General features: G+C 35.1%; 1 protein-coding gene across 5 annotated transcripts in view; it reads right to left on the bottom strand.

Moving 5' to 3' along the window:
• Positions 1-16,052, bottom strand: part of UCHL5 (ubiquitin C-terminal hydrolase L5) — a 46,598-nt gene that overhangs the window by 16,355 nt on the left and 14,191 nt on the right. For all 5 annotated transcript variants that reach the window (XR_009536215.1, XM_060127048.1, XM_060127029.1 and 2 more), the window contains exons 4-7: positions 9,121-9,246; positions 8,977-9,038; positions 8,774-8,904; positions 7,327-7,390 (exon numbers count right to left, since the gene is read on the bottom strand). Coding sequence is in view for 4 of the 5 variants with exons in the window: in XM_060127048.1 (XP_059983031.1) it covers positions 7,327-7,390; positions 8,774-8,904; positions 8,977-9,038; positions 9,121-9,246 (383 nt within the window). In the remaining variant the exon portion in view is untranslated. The remainder of the gene's footprint in view (positions 1-7,326; positions 7,391-8,773; positions 8,905-8,976; positions 9,039-9,120; positions 9,247-16,052) is intronic.

Below are 16,052 nucleotides of genomic sequence, written 5' to 3'. Positions count from 1 at the left end.
AATTCTACCAAACATTTAAAGAGGAGTTAATTCCTTTATTTCTCAAACTATTCCAAAAAACTGAAGAGGAGGGAATACTTCCAAACTCATTCTATGAGTCCAGCATTACCCTGATACAAAAAGCAAAGACACTACAGAAAAAGAAAATTACAGACCAATATCCCTGATGACCACAGATAAAAATCCCCAATAAAATATTAGCAAACAGAATTCAACAATACATTAAAAGGACTGCACATAATGATCAAGTGGGATTTATTCCAGGGATGCAAAGATGGTTCAATATACACAAATCAATCAATCAACGTTATAACTATATCAGCGTTATAACTATATCAGCAAAACAATGGACAGAGATCACATGACCATCTTAATAGAGGCAGAAAAAGTATTTGACAAAATTCAACATCCATTCATGATAAAAACTCTTAACAAACTTGGTATAGACAGAACAATCTCAACTAATAAGGGTCATTTAAGCCAAACCCACAGCTAACATCATACTCAACAGTGAAAAGCTAAAAGCTTTTCCTTTAAGATCAGTAACAAGACAAGGATGCCCACTCTCACCACTTTTATTCAACATAGTATTAGAAGTCCTAGCCACAGCAATCATACAAAAAAAAAAAAGAAATAAAAGGTACCCAAATTGGAAGGGAAAAAGTAAAACTCACTATTTGCAGATGACATGATATTAAATACAAAAAAATCCTAAAAATTCTACCAAAAAACTATTAGAACTAATAAGTGAATTCACTAAAGTTATAGCATACAAAATCAAAATACAGAAATCTGTTGCATTTCTGTACACTAATAATGAACTATCAGAAAGAGAAATCAAGAAAACAATTCCATTTACAACTGCATCAAAAAGAATAAAATACCTAGGAATAAAGTAAACAAGGAGATGAAAGACCTGTACTCTGAAAACTGTAAGATATTGATGAAAAAACTGAAGACAACACAAATAGAAAGATATACCATGCTCATGGATTGGAAGAATTAATACTGTTAAAATGTCCATACCACCCAAAGCAACCTACAGATTCAATAATCCCTATTTTCACAGAACTAGAACAAATACTCCTAAAATTTGTATGAAACCACAAAAGACCCCAAATAGCTAAAGCAATCTTGGGAAAGAAAGAGCTGAAGGTATCATGCTCCCTGACTTCAAGCTATACTATAAAGCCAAAATAATCAAAACAGTATGGTACTGGCACAAAAACACACATATAGATCAGTGGAACAGAATAGAGTCCAGAAATAAACCCACAAACACACAGTCAATTAATCTACAACAAAGGAGGCAAGAATATACAATGGGGAAAAAGTCTCTTCAATAAGTGTTGTTGGCAAAACTGGACAGCTACATGTAAAAGAATGAAACTAAACCATTTTCTCACACCATATATAAAAATAAACTCAAAATGGATTACAGACTTAAATGTTAGACCTGAAACCATAAAACTCCTAGAAGAAACATAGGCAGTAGCTCTTTCACATTGGTCTTAGCAATAATTTTTGGATCTGTCCCCTCGAGCAAGGGAAACAAAATAAAAAATAAACAAATGGACTACATCAAACTAAAAAGCTTTTGCACAGCAAAGGAAAGCACCAACAAAATGAAAAGGCTGCCTACTGAATGGGAGAAGATATTTGCAAATGATATATCTGATAACGGGTTAATATCCAAAATATATAAAGAGCTCACAATCCAGCAATTTCACTTCCAGGTATTTTTCCAAAGAAAACAAAAACACTGATTTGAAAAGATGTATGCGCCCCAATGTTCATAGCAGTATTATTTACAATAGCCAAGATATGAAAGCAACCTAAGTGTCCATTGACTGACGAATGGATAAAAAAGACGTTTTATATACACACAATGGAATATTACTTAGCCATATAAAAGAAGGAAATCTTGCCATCTGCAACAACGTGGATGAACCTAGAGGGTATTATGTTAAGTGAAATAAGTAAGACAGAGAAAAACAAATATTATATGATTTCACTATAAAAAACAAAACAAATACAACCAAACAGAAACAAACTCAAACAAATTCAGATATAGAGAACAAACTAGTAGTTGAGTGGGGAATTGGCAGGGTAGGTGAAATACGTGAAGGGGATTAAGAGGTATAAACTACCATTTATAAAATAAATAAACAGGGATGTAACATTTAGCACAAGGAATATAGTCAATAATATTGTTATAACTTTGTATGATGCAAAATCTATAAAAATATGTTGTACACCTGAAACTAATACAGTATTGGAAGTCAACTATACTTCAATATAAATTTATTTATTAATACTTTTGTCTATAGACAAATAAATAAGCTTTCATATATGAAAGGAAAAAATCAGCTAAATTTCCATCAATCACAAATATATTATTAAATGTTTTAGTACTTCCTAGACATTTGAAATAATGTGTTTTCATCAGTTCTCATACTTTCACAAAAAATATGGTAACTATCAATTACCTTTTATCTCAATTAGAAAAAATAATTAAACTAAGACCTCACATTTGTTGAATTAATTTTACTGGCATCTTGATGGTATTAACTATATTCCTTACTATATAATTTTTTCCAAATCATGATTTTGTTTCTATTCTTAACTAATATGTTTTACATTTCACTTGTACTTTTATCATATACAAACATATAAATATTTAGGTAATATGTTACAAATAATCTTTTGTAAAATTTCTGAATACTGTTTTATTTTCACTACTCTGATACCAATGAAACATCTTATAGTATAAGCTTGTTTATGGTAAGGATTGACATTGGAAAGATTATCCATAACATTATGTAAATGGCACTTAACCAGATGAAAACATGTAGAAAATGTAAGCCTGTTTTTGCATTAGTTCACCTGCAAGAGCTTCTCATAAATAGTTCTATTCACTGGAAAGAATATGGCCCAGTATAACTGTAGCACTTTGAACTATGTAAAAATGCTGTTTTTAAAACTCTGCTTATGGGACTTCGATTTCCCTATTCCTCCCAGTAAAAAATATCAAACTAAAAAAATTTAGACATATATTTTTTAAAAAATGAAAAAAATTAAAATTCTGAAGTGAAGAGAAGGCAGACATGCTAGGAAACCAGGACCCAAGAATGACAGTGGTGAAGTCTCTGGATTATCATTCTGCTGCGTATGTCCTGGCCTTGGAGTTAAAGGAGCCATCAATTGAGAAATGCCAACAGGCACAGACAAAAAAGCACCAATAGTCTGCTCTTTCTATCCAAACAGGAAAGGGGCAACCTCATGAGAAAACTTTGAGACAATAACCACTCTACCATACCCAAACACAACTGAAAAAACTGGCCCAAACCCTACCAGCCAGCAAAGGCTGGGTAGGGAGCCTGGACTTCCACCCCCACCAGGCTGTAACAGGCACCTGGGGTGGTGTCAGAAAAGCCTGTGTAGGGAGCTAGGACTTTCATCCCTGCAAACAGTAATGATATCTATTTGCAGTGTCAGAGGAAACCAAGTGGGAAGCCAAATGCGAAGTCACTACCATCCAGGAGTAAAGAAGCCCCCCTCCCAACTTTGGTATCAGTGGAGCCATGTAGAGAGCAGTCACAAGGCACTGCTACTCCTCCCGGCCAGGGTAGTATCAGGGGAAGCCCTACTGGGGACCAGAACTCCCAACCCCTGCCCAGCAGTAACAAGGAACCCCTTCCTACCTCAGGTGTCAATGAAGACAGAGTGGGGAACCTGGACTTCTACTTCCACCTGGCAGTAATGGGGTAGCATCCCTGATTTACCCTGCCAGAACAGTGCCCATAAAAACCAGCTAAAAGAGAAGTTTTAAATAAGATCCAGAGTCTTATAATATAGTACTGAAAATGCCCAGGTTTCAATCAATAATCACTTATCCTATTAAAAATCATGAAAACCTCAATTTGAATGAGAGACATTCAACAGACAGAGTGATGACAGATGTCCAAATTCACTGACAGAGACTTTAAAACAGCCATCATAAAAATGATCCAGTGAACAATTGTGAACACACTGGAAACAAAAAATAGAAAGCCTCGGGTTTCCCTGGTGGCGCAGTGGTTGAGAGTCCGCCTGCCGATGCAGGGGACACGGGTTCGTGCCCCGGTCCAGGAAGATCCCACATACCACAGAGCAGCTGGGCCCGTGAGCCATGGCCGCTGAGCCTGCGCGTCCGGAGCCTGTGCTCCGCAACAGGAGAGGCCACAACAGTGAGAGGCCCGTGTACCGCAAAAAAAAAAAAAGTCTCAGCAAAGAAATAGAAGATATAAAGAAGAAACAAATGGAAATTTTACAACTGAAATATAAAATGATAAAAAAGCTGAATGGGTGAGTTCAACAGCAGAATGGAGGAGACAGAGGAAAGAATCAGTGAACTGAAAAGTAGAACAACAGAAATTACCCAACTGAACAAAGAAAACAGACTAAGAAAAATAAAGAGAGCCCCAGGGACCTGTGGGACTAAAGCAGGAGACATTTGTGTCATTGGAGTCCTGGAAGAGGTGAGAAAGAGGGTGAGATTGAAAAAGTTCTCCAAGTTATAATGGCTAAAAACTTCCCATATTTGACAAGATATAAACGCACAGATTCAAGAAGCTGAGCAAAATCCAAATAGAATAAATGGACAGAAATCCACACCAAGACACATCATCCTCAAATATATGAAAACTAAAACCAAACCAAAAAAAAAAAAAAGAATTTGAAACCAACAACAGGAGAAACACCACCATATCTATAGGGCAAAAACTGTTTGAACAACAGTGGATTTATCAGTAGAAACCATGGAGGCCAGAAGGGAGCGACATAACAATTTTCAGGTGCTAAAAGAAAAGACTATCAACACGGAATTCTATACACAGTGAAAATAACCTTCAGAAATAAAAGGGAAATCAAGACATTCTTAGATGAAGAAAAACTAGGATTCTGTTGACAGCAGAACTACCCTAAAGGAATGGCTAAATGAAGTTTTCTAAACAGACAGGAAACGATAAAAGAATTGAGTTCTGGAACATGAAGAAGAAAGAACAATGGAAAAAGTAAAAATATGGTTAAATACATTTTCCTTCTCTTAAGTTTTTAAAATTATGCTTCATGGTTAAAATAAAAATTATAATACTTTCTGATGGAGTCCTAAATGTATGTAGAGGAATTATTTAAGACAATTATAACAATGGACAGTAAAAGTACATAAAAGAAGGTAAGATTTCTACACTTCACTCAAACTGGTAAAATGTTAACACCAGTAGATTGGGATAAATTAGAGAAACCATTAGAAAAGCTATACAAGGAAATAAACTCAAAACCACTATAGATGTCTGAGTAACTCACAGAAAAACAGGAAAAGAAAAACAGAGAAACAAACAAAAAAACAGAACAAAGAGAAAAAATTTAAATGGCAGATTTAAACCATAAGACATTAATAATTACATATTAAATATACATTTCATTTTATACATAATTTTATAAATCCATTACATTCAATGTAAATGGTCTCAATCCACCCAGTAAGACAGAAAATGGCAGAGCGGACTAAAAAATATGATTCAATATATGCTGTCTATATGAAATTCACTTCAAATACAATGACATAGGTAGGCTGAAAGTAAAAGGATGGAAAAAATATATCATGCATGTATGAATCAAGACAAAGCAGAAGTGGCTATATTACTGTGAAATAAAGTAAACTGCAGAGCAAAGAAAATTACTAGAGAGAAATATTGCATAATGATAAAAAGGTCAATCCACTAAGAAGAAATAGTGATCATAAATGTTTATGCAACGAACAAGAGACCTGCAGAATATGTAAGGGAAAAACTGATAAAACTTAAATTAGAAATAGCCAAATTCAAAACTGTGCCTATTTACAAATGACATGACCATCTATCAATATGTAGGAAATGTCAAGGAATTCACAAAACTTCTAAAGCTTTAGCAAGGTTGAAGGATACAAGACAGAGAAAGAAAAAAAATCAACTTTATTTCTACACACTAACAATGATCACATGAAACAAAAAAGAAAATATAGTATCATTTGTAATCACTCAAAAGAATATGAAGTGCTAGGGTATAAATCTGACAAAATACATATGGAACTAGCATGCGGAAAACTACAAAATGCTGATGAAAGAAATTAAAGAAGATCCAAGTAAATGGATAGACATACCATGTTCATGGATTGGAAAAATCAATATAGTAAAAATGCCAATTCTCCTAAAATTGATGTTTGACACAATTCCTATCAAAATCCCAGAAAGAATTTTTGTAGATACAAGATTATACGAAAATTTACATAGAGGGCAGAGTATCTATAACAGCTAAAACAACTCTGAAGAAAAAGAATAAAGTCGGGGGCATCAGTCTACCTGATTTCAAGACTTACAATATAGCCACAGTCATCAAGACTCTGTAGTATTTGCAGACAGCAGACAAATAGATCAATGGAACAGAACAGTGAACCAGAAATAGACCCACACAAATATGCCCCACTGGATTTTTTTTTTTTACAAGGGTGCAGCAGCAGTTCAGAGGAGGAAGGATAGCCTTTTTAACAAATGGTGATAGACCAATTGGACAGAGGAAAAAAAAAATGAACCTTGACTTAACTTCACACCACACAAAAATTAACTCAAAATAGATCATAAACTTAAATGTAAAAAGTTATATAAACCTTTTAGAAAAAAAGGAGAAAATCTTTGGGATCTAGGGCTAGGCAAAGAATTCTTAGATTGGACAACAAAAATACAACTCACAGTACAACTCACAGTCCAACAAATTGGACTTCACTGGAATTAAGAGCTTTTGCTCTGTGAAAAACCATGTTGGGAGGAGGAGAGGATGGGCTATAGACTGGGAGAGAATATTTTCAGGCAACGTGTCTGACAAAGGACTAGTGACAGCTAGAGTATGTAAAGAACTTCAAGGCTCGGGGCTTCCCTGGTGGCGCAGTGGTTGGGAGTCCGCCTGCCGATGCAGGGGATACGGGTTCGTGCCCCGGTCCAGGAAGATCCCACATGCCGCAGAGCGGCTGGGCCCGTGAGCCATGGCCACTGAGCCTGCATGTCCGGAGCCTGTGCTCCGCAACAGGAGAGGCCACAACAGTGAGAGGCCTGAATTTCAAGGCTCAAGAGTCAAAAAAACAATCCAATTACAAAATAAACAAAAGGCATGATTTTCAACATTAGTCGCTAGGGAAATGCAGAATAAAACCACAACGAAATATCACTATCCACCTTTCATTTAAACAATGATAAAATAAAGGTTTAAAAACGAGAACATTAGTTATGCCAATAAGATTAGCTGAGCATTTACTTTTGTATCCTTTTTTCTATGACTGGCCTCACTGCGCTGATCCAATCATCTTGATTGCATGCACCTAGGAAGAAATGTAAAAGCATTTATGTCAAATAAAATCAACATTAATATTATTTCAAAAGTTTGGTCCAAAATATCTTTTTATTAATATTTTGACAAATTCAGGATAGTAAAAAACCTTTTAGCATAACTATGTTAAGCTCCAACTCTTACTTTCTTAGTAATGGTAAGGGGAAACAGTATTATCATAATTTGCATTTCCACATTGTTGCGTCACTTAGTGGTGCTCAACAAATGTTTGAGAAAATAATGAACTAGGGAATTATTTCATTAAAACTCACGACTCTGTGAGATAAGGATAACTACCTTCATTTTACAGATGATGAGACAGAGGGTTAAGAAAAACCAGCTCACATAGTAGTAACAAAATAAGGATTCAATCCTTTTCTGACTCCCCACCATCATAACTACAGAAAAAGAAAATGAAATCCACACACAATGCAAAACAAATTTTACCCAGTCTTTTAATCCTCTTTTTTACCTAAATTTTAGTATAGCCACCAGTTGTATAGCAAAACTGGCTGTTCTGTTTTATATTTTACTTCCTTTATATCTCATGGATCTAATGAATAGGGAATGGTTGACCAGACAGAAGCCAAGAGAAAAAAATGCAGCGATCAGATCAACCCCCAAACCAGAGAAAATCAGCTTCTACAGAATTAAAAGAACATGCCACTAATTTTCTTTAAGAAACATAGAAAAATAAATATTTTTAAACATGTAAATCTGCATTAGATGAAGTATTAGTTCTAGACATGGGCATGGTCAATAAGAACAAGCAAAATGAATGTGTTAATTTTTTTTTAATCTGAAAGTATAAAGTTTTATGGACAGCAGATAACATTAGATTCCATTAAAACAGGTTACACTGCACTTAAACCTAATTTAAAAAAAAGAAAACTTAATGAGGTAAAAATAAGGAGTTAAAATTCTTTTGTGGATCTATTAGTTCATTACTAGATCAGAACCACCTCATCCTCAATAACCATTTATCATTAGCTCAAGGTAGGAGATGGGGTGGGATCAGGACAAATCCACCCTTTGGCACAAAGGACAACACATTAATGCACTAGTTACATAGAAAAAAGTAGTTTTTAAAAGTTAACTGAAAAATTAAAAATAAATTATGTAATCTATGGGTTAAAAAAACTTTTCCTGTAGGAAAAAAACTAAAGGTCCCAATGCAACTACAGTAGTCAACATGTCCTAACTACCTGTTACTTAATTTCATAAAGTAATGAAGAGCTTAAAGCCTGCATGGCATCACACCTCACAGTCACCTCCTCTTTCTAAACTTAAGCAGGACTAGGGCTAAACCAAAGGTGAACACCGAATCTTTTTTTCCTTATCAAAAGTGAAATACCAGGAATAGTAAACACATTACCTAAATCAATCGGTCCTTCTCTTAATCCATCTAATTCATACAGTCTTCCATTAACAGGAACATAACTGACAAAGTGAAAAGCATCTTCTTCTTTTGCTGATGTCTTTGCGTCAAATTCAAACATTTGCTGTCTACAGTGAAGAAAAAAACAGTGAGAGACAAAAAAACAGAGACAGTATTTATTTCACATAAAGTATCTTTACCTGGCGAAACTGTTGTGTACTTGTCGAATCACATCCGAATTACTCAGTGCCAAACCTTTCATCTGAAATAAGTTTTAAGAATAGCCTATTAAAATAAGAACCACCACAGACAGGGCATTTTAGGAATAATACGACTGTACTCACAGCTGCATCAAAGCTTTGTGAAAATTCTTTAAACTCTGATAATGTGTCTCCTAAATGGACATCTTGATGGGTACAGTTCAATAACACACTTACTATGGCTTGAGTAGCACAAGCATTATTAATTACCTGTAAAATATGAAAGCAAAAATATTATCAATTTGTTTAAAAAAACAGCTTTTAACTGGTGATGATGACCCCCAAAATATGAAAAAAAGTTTCCAAATTTTATTTCATATAGTCTTAGCATAAACATAATTATCATGATCAATTCCCAATCTAATCTATTTTCAGGAATTTGCTGCAATTCTGGAGCTGAAGATTCTAGGAAATCGAATAAATTAAATGAACTCATAATATCAGTGAAAACCAATCCAGTTAGGGTAACAAAACCAATCTTTCCTGGTCTAAAACATATATCTAATTAAACCAAAAGAACTTGTCCTTCCCTCTCATTCACTTCCTCCTATGCTCATTTCTACCTATAAATATTCAACCCATATTTCAGTATCCAACGCAAGCTCCAACTCACCGATGTGGCTGTTAGAGAACTTATCCAACAACTCATATTACTTTCTTCCCTCATTTGAATTCCTAAAAACGTGTATATACTGTCTACATATTTTTCAATTCAATCTTTACAGCGCTGTCATCTAGCTATTAACTGTTTATTTAACAAGTTATGTGGACCTTACATTCTAGTGAGAGGAGAGAACATTTAGATAGCACCTACTATGTGTGGGTAATTTTCTAGGCACTTCACATGTATTAATTCTTTTAATCCTATCAATCAACAGTCTATGAAGAAGGAGTAATATTATTATCCTCATTTTACATTTGTGGAAGCTGAGGCACAAAGAGGTTAAGTAGCTTGCCCAAAGGGCACAGAGCTAAGCAAGAGGCAGGTGATCTGGTTCTAGAATTTTGTGTACTTAGCCACAACATGAGGCTGGCTCTGTACACGTATGTGGTCTCTCCAACAAGATTATAACCTACTTATGGACAAGGGCTTCTGCCACACTCCCTACAGCACCTACACAGGGCTGAGATCACAGAGGTGGAAAGAGCCTCAGATGATCACTTCGAACACCAGCAAGGTTAACTGTAGAGTTAAATTAAACTTGATAAATGATTTTTTATAATACAGTTTAGTCCTATCGCTATATTTCATTACAATATTATAATTAAATACCATTTTCCAAAAATACTAATTCACTTATGATCTTACAATTTGGTAAATTATTTCTATCTTGCCTGATTTCAAAAGAAAATTTTTCTATTATCTTCCCTCATTAACTCTTATACTCCTGTACTTTTTTTTGCCAGACTTTTGAAGTCTTGTGAGTACCCACCAGTTCTTACATTTTTGACTGCAGTATGTTTGAGGAATTCCTTGATAAGGCTGCTTTCTCCATTAGAGAACACTGTCTTACTCCCAATTCTCAAACAGTGATACCACCACATTCTTGTAATTATTCTTACAGTATTTTGTACTCAAAACTATCTTATGATTGACAGATTAAGGAAAAGTAACAGGAGATCTAGAATCCAATTAACATTGCTGCTGATTTATTTTAATATGTATTCTGAGTCACAGTTCTTTAGTAAATAAACTTGGATGAAAATTTTTAATGATTAAAGGAGACATCATAAAGGTCGTTAACTAAAACAAGACTTAGTGCTCCCTTATCTTGGGCCAAAATTATCTGGAGATGGGTTGGTAGAAGCGAAGTTAGCAGAAGTTAAAATTTATACTCATTCACACATCCTTTCAAAATGATGACACATTAAAGATATAATATGTACCCAATTCTAGGCTAGATGCTGAGGCTATGGCAGAGAATACTATCAAACATTCCTATGATCTAAGGACTTCAAGTCTGTAACCTATCACTTTAGATTTTTTTTCCAAACTCATCAAATTGTACACACTAAACATATGCAGTGTTTTTGTATACCAATTGTATTTCAATAAACCTGTTTTTTTTTTTTTAAAGGAAAAAAAGAAAAAAATCTCGTGGTTACTGATACTTCTCTTCCGGTGTTAATAAGGATTTACACTGTCATTTTGCATATGTGTGAAGAACAGTCATTACGGTGTGCATCAGTGTAAACATGCCTCTTCAGGTTTTTAAATGAGTTAAGTGCCACCAAGTGGTTATGTTATAAATGGCACAGTGGTCCCCTTATCCTTGGGGGATATCTTCCAAGACTCCCAATGGATGCCTCAAACATGGATAGTACCAACCCCTATATATATCATGTTTTTCCCTATACTAACAGGCTGGTAGCACACATGAGGGACAAAGGGATGCATCCCACGTGGGACAGTGAAGGACAGAATGAGATTTCATCACACTATTCAGAATGGCACACAATTTAAAACTTACAGTTTATTTCTGGAATTTTCCATTTAATATTTCAGCCAGAGTTGACTGAAACCATGGAAAGTAAAACAGCAGGTAAGGGGGGAATACCGCACAGAATTACCAAAAAAAAAAAAAAATTCAAGACATTAAAAAGTGCACAGCCATACATTCGTTCAAATATTTATTACTGAGAACTCACTGTGTGCTAGACATTGTGATAAATACTGAATACACAGTGAACAAGAGACATGTGGTCCTTGTCCTCGTGAAACACTTAAAAACCACCTTATATACATTCATTTGGGAGAATTTTAACTTCATCTTTCTTCACAAAAAATTATTGCAGAATAAATTATATATATAGTCCCCAACGAGAAGGGGATGAACAAAGAACAAATTAAGATGAGATGCTCAAGAGACAATGGACACACTGGTATGTATCAGTATGCTTGTAATCAGATCATGGGGTCATTGGTTACCTCGTAAATCAGTGCCTTTAAGCAATTAGGAGTTCACACTAGGAGTAAGAGATTTTTAATAGGAAATAACAGTAAATACAGTGATTCAGAAAGGTTCAGTTTAAGACAATTTACAGGAGAGACTGAAGGCGGCTAAAAACAAACAAGATCCACTGGGTTACTACTCTAATGCTAGTATGAAATAATAAAGGGCAATAGATTAATGGAGCAGGACCCATTAAAAGCAAGATCACCCAAATATGCGAGTCAGAATTCTAGGAGTCAGGAATATAACTAAAAATAAAATCAGATTAAAAAGAATAAGGGGATAGTAATAACAACCATATAAAACAATTTTGTAAATTTAAGCTAAAATACAGAAATTAAAAAAAAAATCTTACCAGAACTAAGTCAAGAAAAAATAAGTAGCCCAAATAAGTCTTTTAACTATTAAATTGAAGTGGTAGTTAAAAATATACTCACAAAGAAAATACCAGGCACAGATGGCTTTATAGCCCAATTCTATCAAAATGTGAAGAAAGAGATGTGGTCTAAATTGTCCAAATTCTTCAGGACAATAAGAAAAAGCGGAAATTCCAACTCAATTCATGAAGCAAGCACAACCCTAATACTAAAACTATTCAAAGCCATTACAAGAAAGGAAAATTAAGGCCATTTCATTCATAAATATAGATGTAGAAATTCTAAACACATATTACTGAATTAAGTTCAACAGTGCATAAAAAGAGAATATGGGCTTACCTCAGATATGGAAGAATGACCAACTGGGCTTATCTCAGATATGGAAGAATGATTTAATATTAGAAAAATTCATAAACATAACTAACCATATTAACCTATTAAGAGGAAAAATAAACATGATCATCTCAATAGATGCAGAAAAGCATTTGAAAAAACTTAATCCTTCCATAATAAGGACACTTGCTAAATTATTAAAAGAATGTCCTTACCTGAACATTAAGAAAAAACAATCTGAAATGGGAAATGGTAAAAAGCATTCCCTTTAAAATCACAATGATTTTACTGGAGGTCTTAACCAGTCAATAAGATAAGAAAAATAAATTAGAGACATAAGGATTCAAAATGAGGAGACAAAACTGCTTTGTTTGACATAGTAATTTAGATAGAACCCCCCCCCAAACCAACAAATAACAGAGATAATAGAGGTTAGCAAGATGGCTAAACATAATATTAAGACATAAGAATGAATTACATTTTTTTATACCAGCAACAAACATCTAGAAAATGTAACTGAAGAAAAGATGATTTATAATTATAACAAAGACATCAAGGAATTAAGATAAATCTAATAAAAGATGTAAAACCTCTATAAAGAAAATTATGCAACATACAAAAGATAATAAAAGCATATCTAAAAATAAATAGATAAATAAAAGCAGATCTAAATAGAGATACATAATACGTTTATGGCTTAGTATCATGGAGATATAAATTCTCCCCAAATTGATACATATATTCAATGCTATTCCAGTCAAAAGTCCAAAAGAATTTTTCATTCAATTTGATAAGATGACGCTGAAATTTATATGAAGAACATAGGGTCAAGAATAGCAAGGATATTTTTGAAAAAGAGGAGGGAGAAGAGACACGACCTATTAGATATAAGCACTTATGAAGAAGTGAAAGGAATTAAGACAGTGTGGTATTGGCAGAGAGACAGACAAATTGATCAGTAGAGTCCAGAAAACACACACACACACACACACACACACACACACACACACACACACACGGAACTATGGTACACAACAGAGGTGGCATGTCCGATAAATAGGGAAAATAATGGACGTTTAATAAATGAGGTTAGAAAAAAAGGGTGATCCACATGGAAAAAGATAAAATTGAACCCCTGCCTCATATAATATACCAAAATCCAACTCCCAATGAATTATGGACATAGATATCAAAAATTAAAATTTAAATGCATAGGCAAGTATCTTTTACAAATTCAGATAGATAACAAGAGACACAAAAAAGCACTGGCTCTAAAATACAAAAGTCGGGCTTCCCTAGTGGCGCAGTGGTTAAGAATCCACCTGCCAATGCAGGGAACACAGGTTTGAGCCCTGGTCTGGGAAGATCCCACATGCTATGGAGCAACTAAGCCTGTGCACCACAGCTACTGAGCCTGTGCTCTAGAGCCCACGAGCCACGACTACTAAGGCCCACGCACATAGAGCCCATGCTCCGCAACAAGAGAAGCCACTGCAATGAGAAGCCTGCACACTGCAACGAAGAGTAGCCCCCGCTCACAGCAACTAGAGAAAGCCAGTGCGCAGCAATGAAGACCCAACACAGCCAAAAATAATAATAAATAAAATAAATTTATAAAAATAAATAAATAAATAAACAAAACACAAAATTCTATTCCTCAAAAGACACCCAGAAAAGGTAAAACAATAAGGTGCCAACTTGGAGAAGCAGTATCATGAAGATATAAACAACATCTACAAATCAAAAAGTACAATTAGTCCTACAGAAAAATAATTTAAGAATTTCACAGAAGAAACACATATGGCTACCAAGTAAGTACATCAACATCCTTTCAACATGATTAGTGCCCAGGGAGATGTAAACCAAGACCATAATGAAGCACCATTTTAGAATGAGCTGGCTAGCAAAAATCAAAAAGGCCTCTGGTGCAATGGTTGAGAATCTGCCTGCCAATGCAGGGGACATGGGTTTGAGCCCTGGTCTGGGAAGATCCCACATGCTGCAGAGCAACTAAGTCCGTGCGCCACAACTATTGAGCCTGCGCTCTAGAGCCCACAAACCACAACTACTGAGCCTGCGAGCCACAACTACTGAAGCCCACGCACCTAGAGCCCGTGCTCCAGAACAAGAGAGGCCACCGCAATGAAGAGCAGCCCCCGCTCGCCACAACTAGAGAAAGCCCACACGCAGCAACGAAGACCCAACAACGAAGACCCAATGCAGCCATAAATAAATAAATTTATTTAAAAAAAAACGGTCTGACAATATCACATATTGGAGTATGTGGCTACACAGTAACTCAGATATTGCTAGTAGGGGTGTAAACTGGAGTATCTACTTCCGAAAGCACTTGGATATTTCCTCCTAATGTTACATTTACCTATCAGAAGAAGCACTGTTTACTTCTACATATGTACCAGGAGAAATTTGCACAAATACAACAGGAGACGTACAAAAACGTATATAGCCACACAGTTTACAGTAATGCAAGTGAAAACTCAAATGCCAATCTACAAAGAGTAAACAATTACTCTTCATGCACATTCGTGCAATTACCATTGTGCAGCATGCAAAATAAGTTAACTATTATGATAAACAACTAGTGGATAAATCTTAAAATATTAAGTCAAAAAAGTAAGTCTCCCAAAACTACAAAGAGCATGATACTTTTTATCAAGTTAAAATTTTATATACACACAGCCCTTTTAGGATTAGAAAAAGTACAGAAAGTGGAAAGCAAGGAAACGATATACAGAACTCCACATGCAGGTTACTTGGATGAAAGGAGGGAGGATGAGGGCTATGTGGGACAATGGGTGGGACAGAAGGAAATGATAGTTAGATGACGGTTATCCAGGCGGTGAGTTCTTAGGTGCTTACTACATTACTTAGTCACCAAATAAGTAAACAAATAAATAAAAGGACATGAGCGTGTGCCATCAGTCAAGAATTATCATAATTCCATGCTGTGTACCTGAAGATCAATTTTTTAAAAAGGAAAAAAGAAAAACACACTCATCATCACTGACTGATCTGTCCTCTTCCTTCATCACGTCTAATCATTACACATTAAAGGTGCTAGTTAACTCTACCTCCTGAGTATTAATCAAATCTGTTCACAACTATCACTACTAACAGTCTTTTACCTGCTTTTGCATGGACTTCTACAAAAGCATTCTAACTGATATGTAGTCTCATATCCTACACCACTCCCTCCTCCTCAAACACATTCCCCACACTGTAGCCAAAGTGATCTCTTCTAAATGAAAATCTGATCACGTCACCCTTCTTAAAACACCTCAATAAACCTTCTACTGCTCTTAGGATACAGACAAAAGGCTCAAGCATGCTC

This window comes from Lagenorhynchus albirostris, chromosome 2 (genome assembly GCF_949774975.1).
Source record: "Lagenorhynchus albirostris chromosome 2, mLagAlb1.1, whole genome shotgun sequence".
Classification (NCBI taxonomy): domain Eukaryota; kingdom Metazoa; phylum Chordata; class Mammalia; order Artiodactyla; family Delphinidae; genus Lagenorhynchus; species Lagenorhynchus albirostris.
This window is presented reverse-complemented; position numbering and strand designations above follow the sequence as displayed.